The 24,667-nt window shown below is 40.8% G+C and overlaps 2 protein-coding genes across 2 annotated transcripts; one reads left to right on the top strand and one right to left on the bottom strand.

The window, feature by feature from the left end:
• The first annotated feature begins 344 nt into the window (after positions 1-344).
• Positions 345-4,680, top strand: mdfic2 (MyoD family inhibitor domain containing 2). Its single transcript, XM_068315822.1, has 3 exons — positions 345-447; positions 1,919-2,134; positions 4,424-4,680. The coding sequence occupies exons 1-3, from the start codon at positions 345-347 to the stop codon at positions 4,678-4,680; spliced, it is 576 nt and encodes a 191-aa protein (XP_068171923.1).
• An 11,156-nt stretch (positions 4,681-15,836) lies between these two features.
• Positions 15,837-24,024, bottom strand: zgc:113054 (uncharacterized protein LOC541322 homolog). The gene is made up of 11 exons (XM_068315821.1): positions 23,979-24,024; positions 23,009-23,198; positions 22,814-22,905; positions 22,502-22,734; positions 22,053-22,289; positions 21,910-21,984; positions 21,613-21,829; positions 20,867-21,075; positions 20,010-20,082; positions 17,457-17,574; positions 15,837-16,032 (listed from the first exon to the last, which is right to left on the bottom strand). The coding sequence occupies exons 1-11, from the start codon at positions 24,022-24,024 to the stop codon at positions 15,837-15,839; spliced, it is 1,686 nt and encodes a 561-aa protein (XP_068171922.1).
• Positions 24,025-24,667: the final 643 nt, after the last annotated feature.

The raw sequence follows: 24,667 nt of genomic DNA, 5'->3' as shown, positions 1-24,667 counted from the left end.
TTTTATAGGTGCGGATCTCCAGTTTTTTTTGCCAACGTCATTGGAACATTGGCGAGCCTTACTGTGCAGCAGGCATCAGGCCAAATGGACCTTGCAAAACGTAAAGATCATTTGTCCTGGATGCTCTGTGCTTCACCGAGGTAAACAGCTGCGTCTACAGCTGAGGCAAGAGGACGATGTCTCCACCTCGTGCACGAGAACCTCATCCCGAGAGCCGACGGGTGCGTAACGACACCAAACCAGTGGCATCGTGTTGGTTTTCATCTCACTTTGGCCTTTGGAGTGTGCAGCCCATATTTTTGAGCTTGAGCTAATCAGATTTATCCTTTTTTTTTTGCGATGCAATGGAGCAGATGGCAGATGAGATGACTCTGAGAAAGGAAGCGAAAGACAAAGGGAGAGGAAATGCTGCTGAGGAGAGCTCTGCATGGATGAGAGGAGGTACCGGTAAGTTAATGTGACTCAGGAAAAACTCTGAGCATCACTTAAGAAAATCTCTGTTATAATAGCGTAGAGCGAAAAGCGTCATCCTTCTTGTTCCTGGTCATTTCACAAGAAAACAAAAAGAAGTTGGACATTTCCAGAACAAGATCCCAAATGGGTGTTGCCAGGTCCTTGGTTCTATAGATTCTTTAAATTGTGTTAATATTTCCTGCACCACAGTTCTACAAATTAAACTTTGCTTTTTGATTTAAAACATGAACTGAAATTATCGACAGTCCACTGGTCCAAGTAACACCGGTGCCTAATGAGTGAACGTAACCCTGTGAAACACTGGAACACAACCTGAAAAATGCATTGTGTGCCTGCAGGGCATATTTCTTTGCTAATGGCCAGTAGCATGCACCAGCTTTACTTCTTAAATTCATTAGATAACCCAGAAGCATCACATTGTTTCTCAGCTCAAACACCAGGCACTGATTTAAAAATATGTTTTAACTGATCTTGGTTTTTGCCGCTGTCATTCACAAACCTCCAACGCGACAGAAGATCACAGCAGTCTGTTTTGGACTTTGTAGTCCGTGAAGTTGGTTTTCGTACGTGTTTAAAAAACAGCTAATTAAATCTTTAAAATGCTAACACGGCCCTGAGCAAAGCCGATATGTATCTCTGTTTCAACAATTTATGTAGGACAACAAATTCAGTTTATTTGACTTTCAAAAATGTTTCAAGAGTGTGAATAAATCATTGAGCATTAAATGTTAAATAAAACAGAGAAAGGAACCTTGAATTATTCATTTTGAATAGGTGATGGAAAAAAATAAGCAGTCTGAAAACGGCACAATAATTCACTAACATGTATTTAAATCAGATGTTAACAAACAGATTCACACTCGGATTTGGAAATCTGACATCCTGACTCCATTCTGTGATTTCCTGGAAATCTATAAAGACTTTATCTGCTGCATTTTGGATAATGATCTTTGTAACGTTCCACTGTTTGTATAATCACTTGTCATGAGCTGTTAGAATGTGGGAATGCAACCATACTCAAGTAACAAGGCACACACGCTGTTGATGCCCCATGTCAGCTGATATACACTAGTTTCCAGCACCCCCTTGTTGCTCCTGAACAGGACATGCGGCTGGAGAAAATGGATTGAGACCAGAATTATGACATTTATCACCTACAGTATATGATACCATGGATTTGAACTATCAGATTGTTCCCTGTCAAATCATATGTTGCCCTGTTGCATCAGATTGTGTGTAGTCATATCCTGTTTTGATTTGTGTCATATCTCATCATGTTATGTCGAGCTGCATTGATTTTTCATGTTGTATCCTCTTTCAGTATGAATTATCTCCCATTGTGGTCTTTATGTGTTAGTCTCCAGTTCTGTACTTGAATGCATGTAAAGTGTGTAAAGTTGCACTGGTTGTAACCCATGTCAGTTAACAACATCATCTCCGACAGATCGGATGCAAAGCGATGCTGAAGTCAGCGACTGGAGACTAGACGCCGCTTCAGAAACCAAACCTGGAGAAACCAGCAGAGACGCAGACGCTCAGCAGGAGCATGACCACTCTCTTTCTCCTCTGCTCTCCTTAAAAATGTACCTGAGGAGATCTACCTCTGCAGAATCCTCCATCACGGACTCTTTGTCCTCGTCTGAGCACAGCAACACGGGAGGTCAGTGTAAAGCAGCATCCCATCTTGATGGCCTCTAGGTGAACACAAAGCTGTTTGAGATCCACCACCAAGACACACACAACGGAATCATTAAAGCTCCTCCTCAGTAAAACATCTTTTCCATGATAGTATTTGTAGTGATAAAAGAAGCGGATTGATTAATATGCAGAATAATAATGCTGCAGATCAAACTGCAAGTCTTATCCCACTTTGCAATGAATATTCTTAAACGGACTTTGTGTGATCTATTATAAAAAAATGCGTACATAATTTATAAAGTGAAACTAAAGCAAAAAAGATGCAGCAGCATAAGCGATTATACTTATGTGTATACTTTTATGCACTGGTATTGGATTAAATATTAAATAAACTGGCAATTTAGTAATGGTAAGATATCATAGTTACACATTTTAGGAAATGTCTCTTTTCATTGAAGAGAAAATTGATCATCTTCATCAAATATGGAGTTGGGGTCAGGACATATAAGCTATAGCCTGGCGTAGCATGGAATCAGGAGGAAATTACCTGTTGTCATCTATTCATCCATTTAGAGATTAAAATATAAAAAACTCATCATTGTGGATTTATGGGGAATTAAACACTGGAAGTAAACTTCTTGAAAAACAAGTTTATGCATCTATTTTCAAAATTGCCACCTACATCGTAGATGAAATACATGTTTTTGGTTTAGTTTCATGCATTATCAATACACTAAGTAGACTCTAGTACGCTAGTGATCACCTACTGGTGGCCTGCAGGCCACATCCAGACTGCCAAAGCTTCCCACAGAATATTATGATTTAATGATTTTATCTTAATAAGGCTACTTAATATTAAAAATACGTGCAACATTATTCACCAGTGGAAAATGCCCAGTTCGTCCGGAGAGCATTCGTCCATTAGCTTTTCGACCCCAGGCAAGGAGATTAAAAAAAAGTCTTAATTCTGCTTTACAGAATCAGATTAATCTCCAAGTCCATGCTCTGCACTCTGTGGACCAACCATCAAAGCCCCCAGCTCCATCCACCTGACGATGGGAGGTGGCTCGTGGGGGGGTCGGGTGTCACCAAGCTCATCTATTAGACATGCAAGGTCACTTCAGTTCAGCTTCATTGGAGCAGTAGTCTGTCCAGTCTCAAACTAATACTTATTTGTCAAGTATTGTGAAGATGATACTTGATTACATTTGTCTTTTTGGTTTGTTAATATTTTTTTTATTTACCTACCAGAATATCTAAAAGTTTCTCAATGGATTTTGATTAAATTTTCTCGAGAGGCAGCTACTGGACGGGGGAGGAAATGATTAGATTTTGAAGAAGATCTGGATTGATTCGCAAATCCTGGTTTGTTTTTTCTTTTCATGCTTGGCACAGCGATGCATCTGTGAGAGCCCTTCTAGTTAATTGTAGATTTTGTGCTGAGCAACAACTGCCTCCTTGGTTGATGAGCAATTTCTAGTGATCATTATGAATTTTCCACCTTTTTTAAGTGTGTTAGAGAATGATCTAGGAATCTGCTCAAAGTAATATGGATTGATAGAAAATTAATTTAGGAAAAAAAGTTTAAAATATGAATATAATGGAGAATAATTAACTATTCAGGTTAAAAAAATTTCACTTGGACAATTGTAATCCATAAAATAATGCATTTTATGCCAAAAAGAAAATGTATTCGTAATTTAATTTAAAGAGTTCTGAACATGAAAGTTTCTCGAGGAGCACATTGCCTTCCTTGAAGTACATCTTCACTAAATTATTTTCAATGCAAGCCATTAGGACTTTCCTATGTGTTATTGCGGTGAAAAACTGTCCGACGTTGGTCAGTATTGCTTTATAATCTTGTGCTTCGTGGCACCGACCGGCGAACCGTGTGGCAAAGGCTGCTGGGAAGACTCATCTCACGCTGTTTCAGTGCAACCACAATGCAACTTAGAAACGCTCTCGGCAAAGTGTACTGGAAAGACTTCTGGTAATTGATTATGCCTCCAAACAACGTACCTGCTTGCCTCCCTGTGAAGGATCAAGGCTTTCTTAAATTATTCATGTGCAAAGGAAGCAAAGGAGGCTTTTAAAATGTTACAAGATATAAGTGGAGAGCAGCTGCTATTATAACAACACAGATGATCTACTGTATGTCCCGAGATGATTTAAACGCAGTTCATCACACATCATCTCACAGAGGTCGGTTCAAATGTGTGAAGAGAGGAAAAATAATACAGTCATTAAATAAATACTAAACAAAGCGTGTTTGGAATGCCTTTCCTGACTGTGTCCCACGTGTTCTCTGCAGTTGACTGTGCAGGAATGGTCTTGAACTGTCTGTTCTGCCGCTTCTACGATATGATCCTCATGCTTCCGTCCTCCTGTGAGAGAGTTGCCCATCACTGCTGCTTCAACTACAAGCAGGTCGTCACCACAGCAGAGTCCACACCCAACAGTAATGAGGACTCCTGCATAGACTTGGACTGTGGGCTGTTTACCTCCTGTGAGGATACAGCGGACTGCTTGGAGTTGGCTATGGAGGTTTCTGAATTATGTTATCGCTAATAGGACACTGATGCTGATCGCTGATGTGGTTGGATCATTAAGGTCAGACTGTTTCAAGTGAAGTTGAGGACTTCTAACAGCATAGACAGATGTAAATACAGGGACATGAAAGTTTTTATATATTTGTCACATTAACAGTGATAACAGTGTGTACTTTATTACAAGTATATGCATGTGGCCCTTATGTGTTTACATTTCTATCAAATCTATGAAATTGACCCTGTTAGTGTCCTGAATGTTAATTGTACAGAAAACGATCGCCATGCAGATCTGTCATCACAAACACTACACCGACTTTGAGGCCTGTTGAATTCTGTCGCTGCTCTTTGGATTCACAAACTGACATCAATAAGCACCCCAGTTTCGACATGATAGTCTCTCTGAAGAATGGAAAAAAAGGTCTTGAAGCCTGTCCTCTGTAGAGCGCATCTATTTCAGTTCAAGTGCCACTGGACACACAGGAGCTGCTGGATATGGCATTTGTAGGACACTCGTCCTTGTCGCTCCCCTCGACCTCTGTTATCAAAGACAGTTCTCTCAAGTGTTAGATCACTGTTTGGATCACTTCAGTTTCAAAAACGTCCTTGTCACATAATGGGATGTGGTGCTGGGATGTCAGTGTGAGAGGAGTATACAGGACAACAATGTTCTTGAGCATCATTTGTTTCCCACAGAAGTCAGAGCCGAGGAACAAACCAACAGCATTACTGGATTATCTTCAATTACCAAACATTTGTTTTTTAGCATTATTAATGCAGACCAGGAGAGTCCTCTCCCTTTGCAAACAGGGGACTATTATAGTCTAGAAGTGCTGCCATCACCTGCTGTTACAGTTATATAGTGAGATAATGTTACTGTGGGAGTAGAGCTCTGAGACATAGTGTGTATACCAAATGGTTCACACGTTCATTTTCAGGTGTGAAGCAGACATACCATGAGAGGTTTGTTCCATATACTGTATAAGGCTAAAAAAATTCTGTGTCCCTAAATATTATACAAAGTTTGAAAACTAGACATTTTGGGTATGAGTACATTTTTGTCAAATAAGTTATTGTGTTATTAAAATCCATTTATGGTAAGATTAGATTTGAGCTTAACAAATATTGTAATACCTTTGTTTCATCACGATAAAAACTGTCTGAAACCCTAGAAAAATGTTGTATGATTTAATCTGGTCTAATTTAAGATATTTAATCTGTTATTGATTTATACTTAGCAGCTGAATTCATTTTAAACAAGTTAATTTCACACTGTCCCAGTTGCTCAGGGCAACTAAATTCTAAGTTCAAATCCCAAACTGAGACTTTTCCATGTGCTTTTTATTCTGCTCCCTCTGGATGCTCCCACTTCTTTTGTGACTTTTTATTATATTACCAAAAGAGGAACATTCAATCTATAAGTTCTACATGATCTCAACATAAAACATATACAGCCAAATCTTAATAGGTGAAATTGTTGTAAATTCTGGTTGAAAATGCAGCAAAACCATCAAAATCTTTGGAATTTTAATTGCGTGACTTGATTTCAACATTTTTCATTTCAAACATGCGATGAGAGGAGTTCTCTATTTCTTTACACTAATCCATAATTGCTCAGGAATAATCAACTTTTACATTTACGTCAAAAGAATAGTCATGTACACAAATTAAGTTCTATATTCGCAATTTGAATTTTGTAAAATCCATATCCATCCCCACTGTTTATCTTATTTACTGCTTTAAAGATGAGCTATATGATAAAGAACACATGTATTTTTAGAAGGTATGGTCCTTCTTTATGTGATTTATGTTCTGTGATCATGTTGAACCTCTGATAAGCAGCGATGGAGCTCAAACAACCCCCAAAAAAATGTATATACTGCACATGCTGCGCAAAATTGTACGTTGCGGGTAACATCTACAGGGAACACTGCTTGCGACCAATTTTCTCATTACCGACTGCAGCACAATTACAAAGCTGAGTGCTCGAGCTGATACTGCTCCATAAAACCTATTCGAGGTCCTTTGTGGTTTTTCGAACATAAAGTGTGTCTGCATAAACAGATGCCAGTTTAAAAGCGAAAACATCTGCACATCTTAAACTCGCTGGATCTCTTTAAAACTGCCGGATGGCTTTGGGAGTAGGGTGGACTTCAGGAACTTTAATGTTATTTAATAGCATCCAAATGACCTGTCCTTTACAGGCCAGGTTCTGTGCTGTCCCGTACCAGTGGGGGAGCGGATGCAGACAAGGTCAGGTGATTTTCACTGCCGCACAACATGTGCACGCTGCGAAATGGTTGCTTAGAATGTAGTGTCAAGCTAATGCAAAACAGTTGTGCACAGGGTCAGAAAAGAAAACTTTAATATTGAAGTGATTAAAAGGGAAATGCTTGGAAAAAAAAAAACACTTCAAAAAATGCTGCACGCTGTTGCGCCATTGTGCTCGGCGACACATGACTCGCATTAACAAAGTGATCTAATCTTGTGCTGCTTCAACATGTTTACATGCATCTCTGCTCACTAATTGTATATGAGGTTTCTCCACAGTTCAGGCCCTGATCGCTTCATTAGTGTGAAGCTGCTCTTCCTCCAGAGCACACATCACTAATACAGCCTCCCTTCAGACGCTACGCTGCAGCCGAGAGTGGCCTCCCGAGGAAGCAGCACCATTAAATATTAATGCCATGTGTTTAGAGGGTTTTTATTTCAAACAGCGGGTTTGTCAGCGTCTTATGTAGTGACCCTCAAGACTAAGTCCAAGTGGAAAATGGAGTCCCGAAGCTTTGGGTAGCATCGTGCCTTCAGAATAATTTAGGGCTGTTTATCTAATGGCCTTTCTGTGTTAATATTGCCGACATTTTCACTTTGATTTTCGTGAGTAAGCGGAGCATTTTTAAGTGGCTGAAAGTACTGCTTTGTGTACCTCGCTGCGTGCAATCTAGCTGTCACAAGGTGAGGAATGTTTGGGTGGATTTAAGCTGATGTCACTTCAAATATTTGACACACGTGTTTCTCATAAAGCCTTTTTGCAACGGCCTGCGTGATGCAGAAAATAATTAACCAAAGTTTGACCCAAGAGACGACAGAATTCATAAACACTGTTTTTCGTAAGACAACTAAATTTATACATTTATGAAACGACGTATGTGAATATGGCAGGTATACATAAATTAAAAATCTATAAAAAAAATTCTTAACTGTCCTCATTTTTTTTTTTGTTCTATTGTCCTAGTTTACATGCCAATTTCACAATTACCCCCGCAAATGAACCTGACCTGCCTTCCATATAGCAAAGTTATGTGTGTGTGCACGCATGTGTGTGTGTGTGTGTGTGTATGTGTGGGTGCATCCTCCTCAATTAGGTCAGGGGCATTAATAGTACAGTGGAAAACGAACACTCCCTGCAACATCCTCCAGGAATTGTGCCTGACACTACTGACTCTCTTGAATCTATATTTGGGCCACGAGTGTGGATGTGTGTCACCCAAGACTACTCGCCTAATCTCTGCCGGAGAAAGTAAAGTGAGTTGTGTGCCCATGGGCAGAGATTGTCAAGACACAAAGGGAGCTCCCAGCAGGCACAGTAAAAAACCAGGCCCTCGGCAAATTTTTATGATATCTTTCAATCATCTGATGATTCCCAGCTGAAATGACAGGTGATTTGACTTAGTCTGCATTTAATGACCTCATTTTAACAATTAAGAGCAGGGGAAGGAGAAAAACCTCGCAGAAAAAAGACAGCCAACAGGGCCAGGGGGCGAATTTTGATGCCTTGATGAGGGGTGGGAGGGTGGAGCGGCAGCGCCCAGCGATTTTTTGTCGAACGTGACTTGAGCCTGCAAATCCAGCTCAGGTAATCTTTCTCTTGCTTTTAAACCGGGTGGCGTCCTGCAGGGAAGAGCACACGCTAGTGAGGAGCTGGCACCGGGCGTGGGAGGATGGAAGAGGAAGGGTGTGGCTCAGATAAGGCGAAGAGGTGACAAGAGGATGGCAAGGGGATGATGGAGTACGTCAAGCTGTGCATTCCCCCCTTCACATTCCCTCTTGCACCCACCCCCCACTGTATAGAGGAAATTAAAGAGCTGTGTATCAGGAGGAGAAACGGGGAGGAGGGTGGTGATTTACAGCGTGGCACAGGGGGATGGGGACCCGGCACATTGGAGTTAATTACTGAATAATGAGGAACAATTTATTGTGTTCTTGTTAGAGACATCAAAATGCTGCTGGATACTGCCGAGACAGAGAAAAGCATGCCTCTCCCGCTGCATGTGCATCGCTTAAAATTAAGTGTTTAACCTTAAAAAGGCACCCCGCCTTCTTTTGCCTTACCCTATAAAGTGGGGATTTTGCAGGTCTTACTGCGCTTACACACTTCCACCCAGACATTGTGCATTTACACCACAAAGCGAACAAAATCTCAAGTTGTCTCTGTCTGTTTTCCAGGCCCATGGAATTTATTTGGATGCTTTAATTGACTGTTTACTACGCCTGTCAAACTTTCTGTTCTCCCTGCTCAAATAATTACCCTAATATTAACTGCATGAGTTGAAAAGCTAATCTCCGACTGGCATTTTAATTTCCATTTAAGTAATTAAAAAAAAAAACATAGTAAGACTTAAACTACTACACATATTGAAGGCAAAAAAAAACCTCGGACCCCTCACCATGCAATCGATGATGCATGGATCATCATAAAAGACGTGGAAATAAGAAATTGCATATTGCTGTGAAGATTTTCCCCATTATTTTAGTCTGGTAAGAGAAAATCTAACAACCTTGCAACACTCCTACATATTTTGAAGCAATATTTATCCCTCTTAGCATCTCCTGAGAAAAGTGGTGTGATGAGAAAGGTTGTCTTAATGTAACTAGATCTTTGTTCAGGTTGTCAGAGCTTCATGGAGTATAAACGTTAATATTATATTATAATATAACTAGCGGGAACCTGTGGAAATTCCACGATAAAACCATATTATCAGACTTAATTTGTTTTTGGTTTTTTTCTTGGCCGTCACAAAAACAAACCGTTGTGTCGTTACGGTCCAGCCATCCGAGTAGATGCTGGCTTCGTGAGTTTATAAAGCATCGGGTTCCCCACATGTCAACGTGAAGTCCGTCACAATCAAAGAATATTAACCGCTATGTTTGACGAAGCCAAAACGGTAAGACATGGACAAATGTGAAGACAGGTGCTAACTCGGCTAGCGGCCCGAAATTGCGGGTAGACACCGGCCAAAACTGTACACAAGAAAACGTTTATTGTCTTTTGTACAGTGTGTTTGCATTATATGTCAATGGAGATTAAACAGAAAATAGAGTATTTTTTGTTGTTAAAGCTGTTTATTTAATTCCACGATGCTCTCAGGAGCTCTTGTTCACGTGATTCCTTCTGGCAGTTGAGCTGTGATTGGTTGGGTGCTTGATTGACAGGTAGTGGGTGGAGTTAAAAAGCGTGACAGCGTGAGGTTTTCAAGTGAGCTTATTCAAATACAGTATGTATGTGGGAATATATATATATATATATATATATATATATATATATATATATATATATATAGTAGTGTCAGGCACTAATATATATATACACACACACACACGTATATGACTTTATTCAACACTAAATATAAATATATATACATATACATGACTTAATTCAACACTAACTCCTATCCAAAAGAGAGGTGCCAGGCCTTGGCAAAGTGTGAAGTATCCCAACTCTTTGATGTGTTAAATATGAAATATGACCATAGAACAAAGCAGCTGTCAGCAACCAGCACGTGTCAAAAGCAATCCACGCCAATTATTATTGAGTTTCTGTCATGCATTCATCTGCTATGCAGACACTGAGGTGTGTTACGGCATCGCAGTGCTTACAAAGACTTCAGACAGTTTTCAAAAATAAACATCACAGGCTTTGCTCGTCTTTATCAAAAGGCTGATGATGATTGTCTGCAAATACATCCCAAGATGCACCTTTTGTCCAGACGGCTGTGAGAACGCCGAATACAGGCAGAAGTGTTACTCCCAACGCTGTATCGTGACCTAGAGAATATGACTTTAACTTTGTCAAAGGTTCTCCACATTACCAGCAACACAATCACTGGATCACAAATCACACAGTGTAAGTTATGAGAGTTACATGCTGTGTCTCTCGTGACATTGAGAGCGAAAGCGAGAAGGTGCTTGCTGAGTGTGTAGCCATGCTGTGTTGCCCAAATAGATACTGTACGTTCCATCCCAGAGTGATGCAGCCTTTGGAATGATCCCGATAGACAGTTGAGTGCTACTTGAATGTTAATGAGGGCTCCTTTAGACACGCATAAATTAAATGATTAGATGTCTGCAATCATGCAAGGTCCTTAGGTGTCCCCTATTTATGGCATTTGAAATGTAGCTGCCTGTATTTACGACGTGTCTCCCCCTGCACAGGCTTCGCCACCTGAGCAGCCTAATGCTTTCAAAAGACGAGGTTTTTTTTTTTTTTAATGACCTGCAAATGAATCACTCTGGCAGAATCATAAGAGAAGCTGAGCCCCCCCCCTCACCCCACTTCAGAAAAAACAAAAAAAAAGGGAAATTGTGCCATCAACTGAAAAAAGCTTGCAGACGTCTGGAGTGAAAGCCAGGCAGCAGTAAGTGAGAGTCGGACTAAAACATAGTTGTTTCAGAGATGCTTTGTACTGCAAAGGTAGACTGTTGCACCTCGGCGGAGGCCCCAGAGGACAGCCGAGTCTCTGAACACAGTCACCTAACAATAAATCTTCCCCCTCCTCTGATTACATGCTCTTTGTTCGCTCTTCGTCGTTTTCGAGTTGCAACAACAGCTATTTTCATCTTCATGATTGCATTAATTACAGCATAACTCATGTCTCTAGGCTCCAGTGGTGTTTTCCCTACAGAAAACTGCATGTCAAGCCTTTAACAAAGGAAGGCAACAGTACATATACTCACTTGACACTTCATTAATCAACATAAGAAATCACCTCGACTTGACACTTATCTAGCTCACAATGGATTTACAACTGTATTGTATTTTCTTTCATTCTATTCGGAAGATTTTAATGAGATTTATTCCGCATTCTCATTAATGTAATGATCAAAGAGATGCGGCCACATATATCAAAATAGCTTTAGCGTGCGGATGTAAAGCTTCGTGATGGACAGGCGGCAAGTGACTGCTTTTCTACCGGATGGTCGGACGCACTTTAAAGACTTCTCTGGGTCACAAGAAGACCCTTGGGTGCACAGGCAGCAATTATTAGAAGCACCTAAGTTATCTTCATCCACTCTCGGGCCAAAGTGAAGTCTTTTTGTGTTTTTGTTGTGTGTGAGAGAGAGAGAGAGAGAGCAGAAGAGAAAGAGAGAGAGGGAGAGAAATTTCTCTTAAGATTCTCGCTTTTCCCCCCTCTATTTATTAGGGTAATGAATTTCCGACTGCGGTGCCAGTTCCACTGAGTCTGCTTCTCGGCCTAATTCTCTGTAACATTTCCTCATTGCCGCTGGGGAACATTATATGAAGGCAGGGCTTACAATACCATCAATATGCCCAAGACGACAATCGGACGTCTCATAGATATTAATGGAAGTGCAAATTAAATCAAAGTTGGAGTGCAGCTATCGGGGCTATGATCAATGCCTTTTGCACAGTCAGATTTAATATGGGGTTTGTAATTTGAGTATCCAAACAAAATGTGCATCTTAATGGGAAAGATGAAAGTAATCCCACATGGGGAGGAAATAACACATTAGCTGCATTGTAATTAGAGAATTCAGAGTGCAATGTTTCCCCCGGTTCAGTATTAATGTTGAATAAAAGCCTGATGCATTTACAATGTGGATTCAGGATACGGGCACTTGATTGTCTTTCTTTTTTTTTTTTTTAGACACTTCTTGATGCTGTATTTGAAAAGAAACCCGATCACAGTCGCGTTACTGTAAGTCACCAATCAACATTTAAATCTAAACATGTAAACATGTAGAGGTGGAGCTCGACAAAGTGCTCATCTTTTTATTAAGATCAACGTACACGCTGCAACCATTTGCAGTCACTTCATGTAAAGTCAGCAGGTAGCATGTGGAGACCTTAACAGCCTTTTAATAAATAACACATGAGCTAACAAACATAGCCACGACGATCTAGCGCCTACAGCGACTCAAGCCGGCTCACACATTCACATACAGAGGATTAAATGAGCGTAAAAGTCTGATTTACCCAAACCCTTGATGATCAAAATGAAACAGTGGATCATCTTGTGGAAGTAACTTTAATTAATTTGTCCTAAACCTGGAGAGTAAAATACACTTTCACGTCTTTAGGTTAAACTATGAAGTCAGTTCTAGAAGCCAGTTTACACCAAGTTGTATCTCATTCAACCCAAAAATCAACATGTAAAAAGTGAACATTGTTCCATATCCATATAAAACAGCTAATCCTCCTTTAAGCTGTCAGATTCTTACACTATCACTGGCTGGTGTGATGTCTCTGAAGATAAAGCTGCTGCTGCTCATCCACCTACTGTTCATTCCAATCGATTGAAGGTGGCTGACGCCTGACACACAAACATTTTGTCTATTTTTTATTTTTTTTGACAGCCTTATGGCTGCAATGACCATGAGATTAATTAGCAAGATTAGATTCTCTTTGGCTCATTAAGTTTGAATGTTCCATGTAATTATTTTCAAGATAAATGTTGACATTTTGCTTTTGGGGAAGTCCTACCTGATTATAAGAATGTAGAGTGCTCAACTCGCTTTATAAGGAGTATCATTTCATCCTCAAACACTCCGGGTTGAGCAAGTAACAGGATGTTATAAAGTAATCAGTAAAAGTGTATTGATACTGTCAGATGTTAATATGTCATCCATAAACCTTTGAGTCCTCTTGTCGCCGGGACACAGCCTCCTCAGCAACACATCATGCCTCACTGCGTTGTTCAGCATCGACCCGGGTCTCCCTCTCCATCGGCTGCTGCTGTAAAACGTTGCATGCCGTGACGGAGAGAAGAGCATCAATCAAAGTTGATTTGTTAGTGCGAGGACACAAGTGCCTTTTTTTTTTTTCTTGCCGGAGAATTGTTTAGCACAACAAGCGCTACTTACAGCAAGGTCCCACTCTTCTCTGTAATGGTAGCAATAGGAGGTCATAAATAATGGATTCAAGATCACTTACACCTCATGAAGCAGACTGTGGCATACAGGAGGGGGATATCGCATTTTGCTGCTCAAATTATAGATTTGGCTCCTCTGGCCTGCAATTGTAAAAGAAAACAGAACCTTTTCTGAGAGGGCTTTGAAATAGTGTAATATGCTGCAAAACATGACAGCAAAACAACAGTTTAGACTGCTTCTGAATGATGATGGCGATTAGTTTCAAGTAGAAAGGACTTTGGATAGAAGGAGGTTTTGGTCTCATCCTATCTGGCAGACATAAGGAGAAAACAATCGTTTTTATTTGTAGTAACTGTCAAAACTGTTTGCAGTGGGTGAACCAGCTTCACCTTTATCCAACTTATGAGATATAAAAGAAATGCACTGGGGTTGTTAACCAGAATCCAATTTGTCTTCAGTAAGAAGTTGGTGCGTCGATGTAAATGGATATTTCACTTTGTCAACTCCTGTTACAGATTCCTATTTGCTCTCGATTTTCTCCGGACTTTAAATACAATCTCTGCTTGAAAAAAAAGAAAAAGAAAAAAAAAAAAGGACCTATGCAATTATATTTTAATGCATTCGAAATACATCTGTCCACTCGGAAGCCAAATCTATTTGAAAACACGAGTTTTTTATCCAACATTTCTCTGATCGTCTCTCATTTTGAGGTGTTTGCATACTAGAATTGGATACCTGCTCTTATTTTATCGCTCACACTATTACTTTTAGATGACAGAAAATAATTTGATAACCTCTTCTTGTAACTATGTGTCCTTGTGTCAGTGCTGCAGCTGCCTGTCTTCATACTGCCCCTCAGTGGCAAGACAGCAATGTTGCCAGCAAGAAAAAAAATGTTTCCCTCGTGACAATTTGCCACTATGAAAAACTTCAATATTTCACCATAAAATATGAGGATAATAATCCCAATAATTTCTGATGTACCAATGCAGCTGGAGATGAATCGCACCGAGCAGAAGAGATGATCAGATCTCACTCCATATCTTAATGGGATCCTCTCACACGCCATTCCCATTAATGACCAATACCCCAATTATGTAAATCAGAAAACGGTCACAACAGTGAGAAGTTGAAGTTGCTCACATATACACACAACAACAGTGTCACATTGCAGAGAGAACTAATTGGCCACTACTTTTCATATAATTGCAGCAGGCGGGGTCACGTCCTTGGCTAACCTCCCCTTTAAGTATTGTTTTTCAGCACACAAACAGTTAATGGAGTAATTAAGATGCTGCTCACAAGTACCACTTGTGGGGACCATTTGGAAAGACAGAGCCGTAGAGAGGCAGACTGGGATGCTCTAATCCTGCGTATTGTTCACAAGAGTCTTGGACCAGAAGGAGCGGCGAGTCAAGGAGAAGGCAGCAGCATCCGCTTCTGGATCAGCCATCCTGCACCGAGCAACTTGTGCGTATTTAGTTTGGATATTTTAAAAAACAGTACATTTAGGTGCCAAAAACAGAGAAACATGTGAAGTAAAAATGAGTTTTATTCAGCCACACACTAAAGCACAGAAACATTCTTTTGTTATCCTGTATAAAAGTATTTAGACTTCAAAATCTGAAAGCAAGAAAAAGAGATCAGAGACTTTCCATAGAATTTTATCCGTCACATTTATGAGAATTTAAACAGCGGTATAAAAGAACGCCGTGAAAACGAACACAGAGCATAAATTCTCTGACGTGTTTGAAGGCACACCGCGGTGACAGATTAGTAGATTAGACTTCAGAGATTTTCCAAGACATGTTAGCAAATTTGAGAAGAATGTCACACGGCACTTTTTTTTTAGCATTTAACATGACAAGATATTCAGCGTGTCGCAGTCACAGCCCACGTAAGGTCAAACTGAACCTATACGGCGCAGCAGGATTTAAACCAACACTACTGTGAATAGCTCAGAAGGAGATGATGCGATCGCCACCTATTCCAGAGAATAAACCCAAGAGAGGGAAGAGGAGGAAAAAAAAAACTTTTCATCTCTTCATCTACCCCCCGCCCCCACCTCTACCACAGACTTTGCCCACCCTCTATGACTAAGTTATGCCCTGTCATGTAGTCGGAGGCGTCACATGCCAAGAAGACCACTGCAGCTTGCAGGTCTGTCACTTGAGCCAGTCTTCCAGCAGGGATATCTGACAGCCAGCGCTGCACCAGAGGCCTGAGACTCTCTGAGTGGATGAGAGGGGTGTCAACAATCCCCCTGAAAAGAGAGAGAGAGAAAAAGCAAGCGAACAATAAAAATCAGAAGGCATCAGAGTTCAGAGCCAGGAGTGACAGCGTAGTTTCGGAGCCACCAAGACGGCGACAAAAATAAACCCAATTATCCTTTGAAGAAAGGGCAAGGCATGGCATCTCTGTTGATGTTTGCTGTGGGACTTAAATAACTGGATCGTGGATGAGGAGCCCACAGGAAGAAGGGGACGTCTGGAGTAATGTGCTCAAAGCCTTTTGGTTAAGTGCCTCATATTCCTGCTTGAAATGAGATGGTATTTAGTTGGAATTTACAAGAAGACAGGCTGTGGTTTTTTTTGTGTGTTTTTTTGAGAGCGTATCAATGCAACAGTTCCTACTATTAAATATCACACAGCTCACATTAGAATAAACACGTTCTGCACGCGCGTCTGCGTCGAACACAAGATGACTTCTGACATTCTACACAACTGACACGTCGGTGACTAAAAGCCGTGAGGTCTGAACCATTGTTGAATGGATCCCAGTGTCCTGATATGGAATTCCAACATTGGATAAATTAGCACTTCGAAGGAGCCATGTGACACCATGGTTAACATATTCCACCTCAATTATATTTCTCTTCAGCTGCTCTGTTATCTGGAACCTTTGCTGGCAATCAGAGGTACTGTTTTCCCTCAGCCAATTTTCTAGATAATGCAGCTTATCACCATGGCGGCTAAAGTTGCCAATGGAATCAGGCTCCAGTCAACCTCGTGAGCGCTAATTGTGTCCCTTTTTTTATGCATATTTACCGACTGTCACTTCAAAGAAATCAGAGGCCCCATTGAGACGCCCAGTTAGCGAGGAGAGAGAGAGAGAGAGAGAGAATTGCTTCTATGCAAATTAAAATTAGCAAACAAGCTGCAGATAAATAAAGCTGAGCGAGGCTCGCGTGCGACGGCTTTGTTCTGGGGATGTGACTGGGCCTGGCTTGCCCAACCACCACTGGATGGATTTGCTCAGAGATGGTAGGGGCTAAGGGATGCTCGACTTAACACACACTCACTCACACACACACACACACACACACACACACACACACATACAGCCTTTTCTTTCCCTGCTCAGCTTCACAGACAAATGGATACAAACAAGGCGCTATTGTTGAGCTGCTCTTGGAGTGAGGTTGCAAATTTGATTCCCTAATTAAATTGAACAATCGGAGCAAGTGTTTGCTTGATTCATCCCTCCAGACGTCATCTAATTAGGCATTGATGTATTGTTTGAGGACTTAAATTAGTGCATCATTCTCAAATGGGTGTCTTCTCTTGAAAGGCAAACACACTAATCGCTGTTTCCTTTTGAAGCTCGATCTCTCCCAAACAACGCTGGGAGGTGAAACGGTAAACGATGGCATGGAAACGGTCAGAAAAAGGTAAAGACGGCACTCACGGTGAGATGCAATTGACCCGCACTCCTCTGTCAATCCATTCAGTGCCCAAAGTCTGGGTCAGTTTTACCACTCCGGCCTTGGAAGCATTGTAGGAAAGCTGCTTCTGGGGATGGGGGACTGCAGGGTAAAAAAAAAGGAAAGAAATAAGCTTAAATGGACACAATTCAGCTCTTCATCAAGATGGCATTCACAGTGGCATGAATAATGGTATGCATTTCAGAAATTCCCAGGTAATTAAAATGTAATTTAACTGGTAAAGCAAAAAAAAAAAAAAAAAAGACAAGCAATAGATTCTTTCTCACAAAAGCTGACAACACATACATTTCGTACTCCAGCTCATGTGGCGTCTTGTGGATACAACATAAAAGCTCTTCCATTAGCTGCTGGGGACTTTGTGGATGAAGCCATGTAAAATTAATTGCTCATAATGTCCAGTTATGCACTGTCCTCAGCAACAAAGGCGGGGAGCCATTTGTTTGCCTTGACCATCACAGATGCCGCACACTGCATGGGATGCTGGGACAGGGGCTCATTTTCTGCTGGTTGATTAATCATCGCCAGGAAGGCTCCAAGTTACACACAACTTTAGTAGTTAACCTCATCACCCGTTGCTCCGACTGCCAAATGGCTTCAGTGTGAAACCGGGATGATGAATACCAGCCAGCTGCAGAGAGGCAAGGGCCGGTCCTGGTGAGACAAGACTCGGAGCATCCCCATAAATTGCTTGGATACGAAAGAGGAAAAATGTGCAATCAAAAAAAAAAAAGAAAGTAAAAGTTTGAAGCCGCTGCAGAATTAAGATGTAAAGGGTGGGATGTAAAGGGTGGTACCGTCGGATTGTGTGGAGTGTGGTGAGATATCGGCGGAAGGTAAGATTGGGCTGGGCTGGATAAGGGTAGGCTAGGACCTCAGAGGAGCAGGCGAGGAGGAGCAGAGCCCAGGGCTTACACGCAGATTGAAGGTGAAATCCGACTTATCAGGACAGGAAACACAGCTCAAAATGCCTAACAGCACTAATCCTCACTCAAGACCTGATGATACGGCCCCAAAATACCATTCAGAAAAAGCCTTCATCCTTTAAATAAACCTGCATTGATGTTTTTTTGCCGTCTTAAAGAGCAGTAATCCCCTGAGAAGGGGGAAAAAGAGGTAGAAGGAGCACATTCTCCAAAGCCCTCTTTAACATTCACCCTGTTACTTATTGCCCATTTCAAGTGGGTGAAAACATGCTCTTTATCAGGCGTGCCTTTACATTTTCAATTCTTCTTTTGAGTTCAAATGATACACTCTTTTTTTTTTTTTCCTTCCCAGAACGGTGCAGCGGCTGTCATATAAATTATTATGTAGCTGAGATCTACACGTATGAGCGCAAGAATCACACGTCCCTCAGTAACGGCATCATAGAGCAAAAAAAAAAAAAAAAGGCAGTGTGACCAACCTGGATGTTTCCTGTCTGGGAGTCTTTGAGCTACTGGCCATTATTTGGTAAAAAAAACAAAAAAAACAACACAAAGTAGTCGATGATCGGGTCTGTGTGTGTGTGTGTGTGTGGGGGGGGGGGTGTTAGTGGATGCACACACACACACACACACACACACACACACACACATCCTTTTCAGCAGATGGACAAAAAGCTGTCATTGTGCATTTTAATTGGCCATTTACGGCTGCTTTTTGGGCTTCCACTTGGCTAGAACAGGTCCCATCTGATTACACATTATGACAATATTATAACAGATGTCCAGACCAATAAAGTAAATTCCTGAAGGACTATACGTAATGTGAGTAATTGATCATTTTTTTTATTTTTTTTATGTTGGCCTCTATTTACCAGCCTGCTCCTGTTTTACAGATTGCCCCTGCAGTCCGGACTGGGGCCCATATGGCACAGCGGTTTACTGGCGATTTGACTATACTGCTGATGAAGTGCTCCTGCTCCTCTGGAGGAACCTGTTGGAGGAGCAAAATTACACCGGTGCTGCGAATTAAGGCTTTTACTAGGCTCTTACAAAACTCTAAAAGTGTCTTCCGCTGTTTAAACAAGGCTGCCGGCGTCTGCTCGGGTTTTGCCGCTGCGCAGGAACCCTCCCTTCCCGAGTCGTACCTCGGGTTGCTTTCCACATCCTCCACACAACTCCGCTGAGAGGGAATGTTTGTTATGATGCAAAAGCACCTCTGTGAGATGCAATCACAACGCTTTCCTGCTGCGCCTTCTGGATGCGGGAATGAATGCATCTCAACACACCAGTTTTATCGAGTTAAAATTGAGAACTCTAGACTCACCTCAACTTTCTCATCAACAGGAAATGGTTTTTTTTTCTTTTCTTAAAAATAAATAAATTTGAGTTTCTCCACATTAGATATATAATAACTTCCTGTCTGATGATACCAACTCATGTGACTTTGACAGCAACTATAAAACACAAATGCATTCAACTCTCCCTTTTGCGCTCCTCCTCCTAGGAACCAAACCCCCCACGTCGAATGGAGAGATTAAAAGCAGAGGTGGAGGAGATACGGAGGAAAGGCGAAGGAATAGAATCATCACTCACCTATTAAACTGGCCATGGAGGCCGTGTTGATAATCTTGCCGTATCCCTGCTTCAACATCACTCGACCAGCTGCCTAAGGCGAGGATTGAAGGGAAAGAGATGCATTAAATGTCTTATTATGGCAGTGATATGCTACCAGAAACCTGAGCACAGAGCAACACAAAACATGGACTTTATCCCTGGAGACAGAAAAGGCAGTGAAACAACATTTGAAGCAGTTAAGTGGATTTTAAAGCTGAACATAAAGGGGCGGTGGGGCGTGTTCTCTGACACCAGCGAACTAATTTTGGGCTAATTTTAGCAGCTACTACGTAGCTCAAGCAGGTTGGAGACAAGTAATTAGGCCAGATTCTAACTACTTCTGGAAAAAAAATTACTAAAGGATCAAATCAAGTTGCTTCTTCAGGAAAATCTTCTGGACCACAAATTCTCATGTTTGGATTTGCTGAACATTAATAAAGATGATATTCTAACATGAAAAATATTCCCCTAACAATAATAACTGATTTGGGCTCCTGTATGGATTGATGAAAAAAAAAATCCACTGCATTCTTTCTTCCATGTTGCAAGATGTTAAATGTATAACATCTTTATGACTGCAAAGTCTGCAGGAGCTGTACAAATAAATGGATTGTTTCATATGCTATTATTTGTTAAAGAATATTTGTTTAAAAGTTACTCCTTTTAAACTCGCCGGTATCCTGTTTAAACTGTTGTAACAAGTGCAGAATTTATGACACAATTTCATTTTCCCTGTAAATCTGATATTATAATCTACAAATCCAGTGAAAAGTTTACTTTAAGCTGCCTTTACCTGATTCACACACACACACACACACACACACACACACACACACCTGACAACACATGAAAGTCCCCCTCAGGTTGACGTTAAAGGTTCGGTCCCACTCCTCCAGACTGGTGTCTTCACTGGCTGAGTTCATGTTGATGCCAGCGTTGTTACAGGCGATGTGGATCGTCCCCCATTTGGAGACAATGCTGTCGATCATCCTCTGAACGTCATCTGATTTGCTGATATCAGCTGTGATCGAGAACGCGTTGATACCTGGATCAAAAGTAATAAAATCTGTTAGATAATTTTGTACATGATAAACTTGCATGCTTGAATATTTTTAAAGTTGGAGATAATTAATGTGATTTAAGATTAGGAAGAAATGAAATCAGACAACTTGGTTTGAATGCAACTAAAATATTTTTGTTGTTGTTTTTTTTCTTGAGGGTGTGCCATAATTTAACAGGCAAAGCAGAAAATTTGATGTACACTATATATTTCAGAAAAGCATGTGTAGTTAAGTTGGAGACAGTTTACTTTATGCTTTAGTATGCTGCCATCTGCTGGCCAAAAACTTGAGCGCACATTTCCAATGTTGGACATTAAAGAAAAGATTTATATGTTGATTAAATCAATAATCAGTGACAATCGGTGTAAACCAGTTTAAATCCAACTACATTCCAATATTTTAAAGCTCTTTCTGTACATTCAATATACTTGCATTGCATGGAGCTATTGGTGGAATCAGAGGAACATATTTGTAATTGTTGATTTGGACTTGGGAGAGACGGTTATGTGGACACTCCTCACCCTTAAGAAAGAGCTCTTCACACACCGCCTCAGCTCTGTCAGGGTCCAGATCCACCACTGCAATTTTGGCACCGGCCTCACCCAGGGCATGAGCGAACGCCCTGCCTATGCCCTGCCCAGCCCCGGTCACATAGGCCACCTTCCCATCGAGACGCATCCTATCGAGAATGGGCCGTCCGTTGATCCCACGGAAGACTTCATCATCTCTTATTTTACTCTAATTCAAACAAACACAAAAAGGAACAAATAAACAAAAATCTTCAGTGAAAGGTGACACTGGGGTTATCTACGCCCTACCTGCCCGTGAGAGCTTTCAGCGGCCAAAGGAACCCGACGTATAACACTAATGCCGTCTCTAAGAGGGATGATAACCTTTAAGACAAGAGACAGTTTGTTAAAACATAAAAAACATTACAGATGCATCACTTTGACACACTTACCTGCTCCACACGTGGATCATCGGCGACGAACTGGTTGAACTCTCTGAGAGCCAATCCGCTGCCGTCTGTCGTGTCTCCGAGATAAACCTTCCCTTTGAACAGCGAGTTATCGACACAAATGACCCCCTGCATCCTCAGCAGATTGTTTTCCAGAATAAAGTTGTAGTAGTTGATGTAATTGTTCTTGTCTGCATCAATGAAAACCATGTCGAACTGCTCCCCCGCTGCAGCCAATTCCTGGAAGGGACAGTTATTCAGAAAAAAGAAATGTGCACACACTTTTCAAACACTAACAAAGAGGAATCATTGGTAAAAAAAAAATGGCCTCCTTTGAATTTGCAAGCAAACAACTATAATTCTACTTATTAACTAAGGAAATAAACTACAGGATCATTAATGTTCTGGTCTTGTGTCAGTCTTCCAACAGTGATCGGTTGCCTTTCTCTCACCTTCAGGGTTGCCATGGCAGAGCCAGTCTTGACAGTAATCTTCTTGCCATGTGGAGACTTGTCAAAAAAGGGTTGGGCAAAGTCTTTGAGATACGGCTCTATCTCGCAGGCAATCAGGAGTCCATCTTCAGGAAGCCCTTCAGCCATGGACAGCGCACCGTACCCGGTGAACATCCCAATCTCTAGGACCCTCTTAGCTTTGCTCATGTGGATCAGCATCTTAAGGGTCTGGCCTGCCAAAAGCCCGCCGCAGAGAGAGCGATCACTATACAGTGGATCAATGAATGTGATGGACACATTAAAATGTCCAACCTTCAACATGTCCGGTGATGCACTCCTTGGGAAGTCGGAACAGGGTTTTACCCTCCTTATGCACATGATCCCAATCATGGGAAATTGTCTTTCTAAAATGAAAGCATATAAGACAAAAAGAATATAATAATAATAATATCATGTTAGTCTAGAATTATTTGAGATAAGATTATCTGCAAGCAAGGCAAGACATACTTGTACAGTTCTGCCAAAGGTTCGCTTTCCTGTGTGGTAATTTTATCCAGGTAGTCATCCAGACCGCCGGCGATGTCCACGGCCTTCTGCAGGTGACTTTTTAACTCTTCTGGCATGTTCCCAGTTGAAGCAGCTATATTGTTGGCTTTTATCAGAAGTTCCACAAGGACCTCCACTGGGGTGTCAGGAACTTAAGGGAACAACATAAAAATTAATGTTAGGTTAGAAATTAAACACCCTGCTGGAACTTTCCTGGTAAAGAAACACACGTGTGTGAAAGTGAACAGTTTGCTCTGATGTTGGACTGTTGTGGCTTAGCTTCCTGTATGAAAACTCAAACCTGCCTGTAACTTTTTAGTATGAACTAAATTATGTAGAAACCAATAGAGGCCGGGTTAGGTTTCTGTCCAGAAGCATTAACCGCTGAACTCTGAACCCTGAATGTTTTGATATTTTATGTTAATTATTGGTTAACTGAGAAACTTAATGAAAATAAAACAAAATAATCAGACATAAAGTGGGATGTTGGACTTTTGATTGCCAGGAAGTGCATCAGTGCATCATTCACATAACTGTGGTGTAATACCTCAGTGAATTAAAGCTTGACTTATTTTCTATTCCCCCGGGATCAATTCATCAGAAGTAGAGATTTAAAAGCTACTTTATGAGTATTTAATTTAATTTATGATGTTCTGGTATTGTTTCTGGTAGGTCTTAGGGAATAGTATTTCTGTATTTTAGAGTAACAATGGCATTAAATGACCTCAAAAGGTGATTATAGATTCAAAATTTAGCAAATGACAATTTACAAAAAAACTCCCACTATAGTACCACCTCTTGGAACTAATTGTGTTTGTAGATTAAAGACTACCTGTACTTTTTTTTTTAGTCGTCTAGCAACCGCACTGCAACTCCAAGACCAAAAACAGAAAAGTTACCTCTCTCACTCCCTATTTCTGTTTCTCTTTACCTCTCTGTTTCTCTCTCTCAACCTCTCCATCGATCTCTTTCTCCATCTCGTCACAATGAGATAAATTGGGCAAAAAAATTAAATAACTTGAACATACTTAAATTGATAGTTACTGTATGACCGGGAATGGTGTTTATTTAAAAATTTAAATAAAAAAAAAAAGCTCAGAACAAGTGGAAAGCAAGATCTGACTAATTTTTTAGGCAGCCTCAGGAACGGGGACAAGGAGATGTCGAGGATTAAAAAGAACTGACACAGTATAAAATGTAGTCATGCATTCAAATCCATGATACAAATCACTGACACAGCTCATTGTTATTCTCACTCTCCCTGCTATTAAAGAATATATTATTTTCTGTGTTTGACGCGTGGGAAAAAAATGTAAATCTTTCTACTGCAGAAAACATAGCAGCATGTAAACAAAACGGCATTTAAATCTTGAATATTCGACCCTGACAATGAGTGTGAGAAATAAACCAACAATCGGATCATGACGACGATTAAGCAGGAAAATATTTATGAATTTAAAGGGTGAAAAGAAAAGTACCAAAGTCACAGTTGTAAATAATTCTAAAAAAAAAATAAAAATGCAAGAATAATGCCGTACAGTTTAAAGCCCTGCAGCCCAATTATAATTTCAAATCTGAATTTGTAATTTATCTGGATTATTCCATAAACAAAACAAGAGC

This window comes from Antennarius striatus, chromosome 5 (genome assembly GCF_040054535.1).
Source record: "Antennarius striatus isolate MH-2024 chromosome 5, ASM4005453v1, whole genome shotgun sequence".
Lineage (NCBI taxonomy): Eukaryota > Metazoa > Chordata > Actinopteri > Lophiiformes > Antennariidae > Antennarius > Antennarius striatus.
Note: the sequence above shows the minus strand (reverse complement) of the source record. Positions and strands in the feature narration are given on the sequence as shown.

Coding starts and splice junctions, on each gene's coding strand:
- mdfic2 (XM_068315822.1), top strand. CDS start 345: ATGGAGCAGATGGCAGATGAGATGACTCTGAGAAAGGAAGCGAAAGAC. Junction 448..1,918: donor ATGGATGAGAGGAGGTACCG/GTAAGTTAATGT, acceptor CATCTCCGACAG/ATCGGATGCAAAGCGATGCT. Junction 2,135..4,423: donor TGAGCACAGCAACACGGGAG/GTCAGTGTAAAG, acceptor TGTTCTCTGCAG/TTGACTGTGCAGGAATGGTC.
- zgc:113054 (XM_068315821.1), bottom strand. CDS start 24,024: ATGGAGAAAGAGATCGATGGAGAGGTTGAGAGAGAGAAACAGAGAG. Junction 23,199..23,978: donor TGAGAGAGAGAAACAGAGAG/GTAAAGAGAAAC, acceptor TGTTCCCTTAAG/TTCCTGACACCCCAGTGGAG. Junction 21,985..22,052: donor ATGATCCACGTGTGGAGCAG/GTAAGTGTGTCA, acceptor CTTGTCTTAAAG/GTTATCATCCCTCTTAGAGA.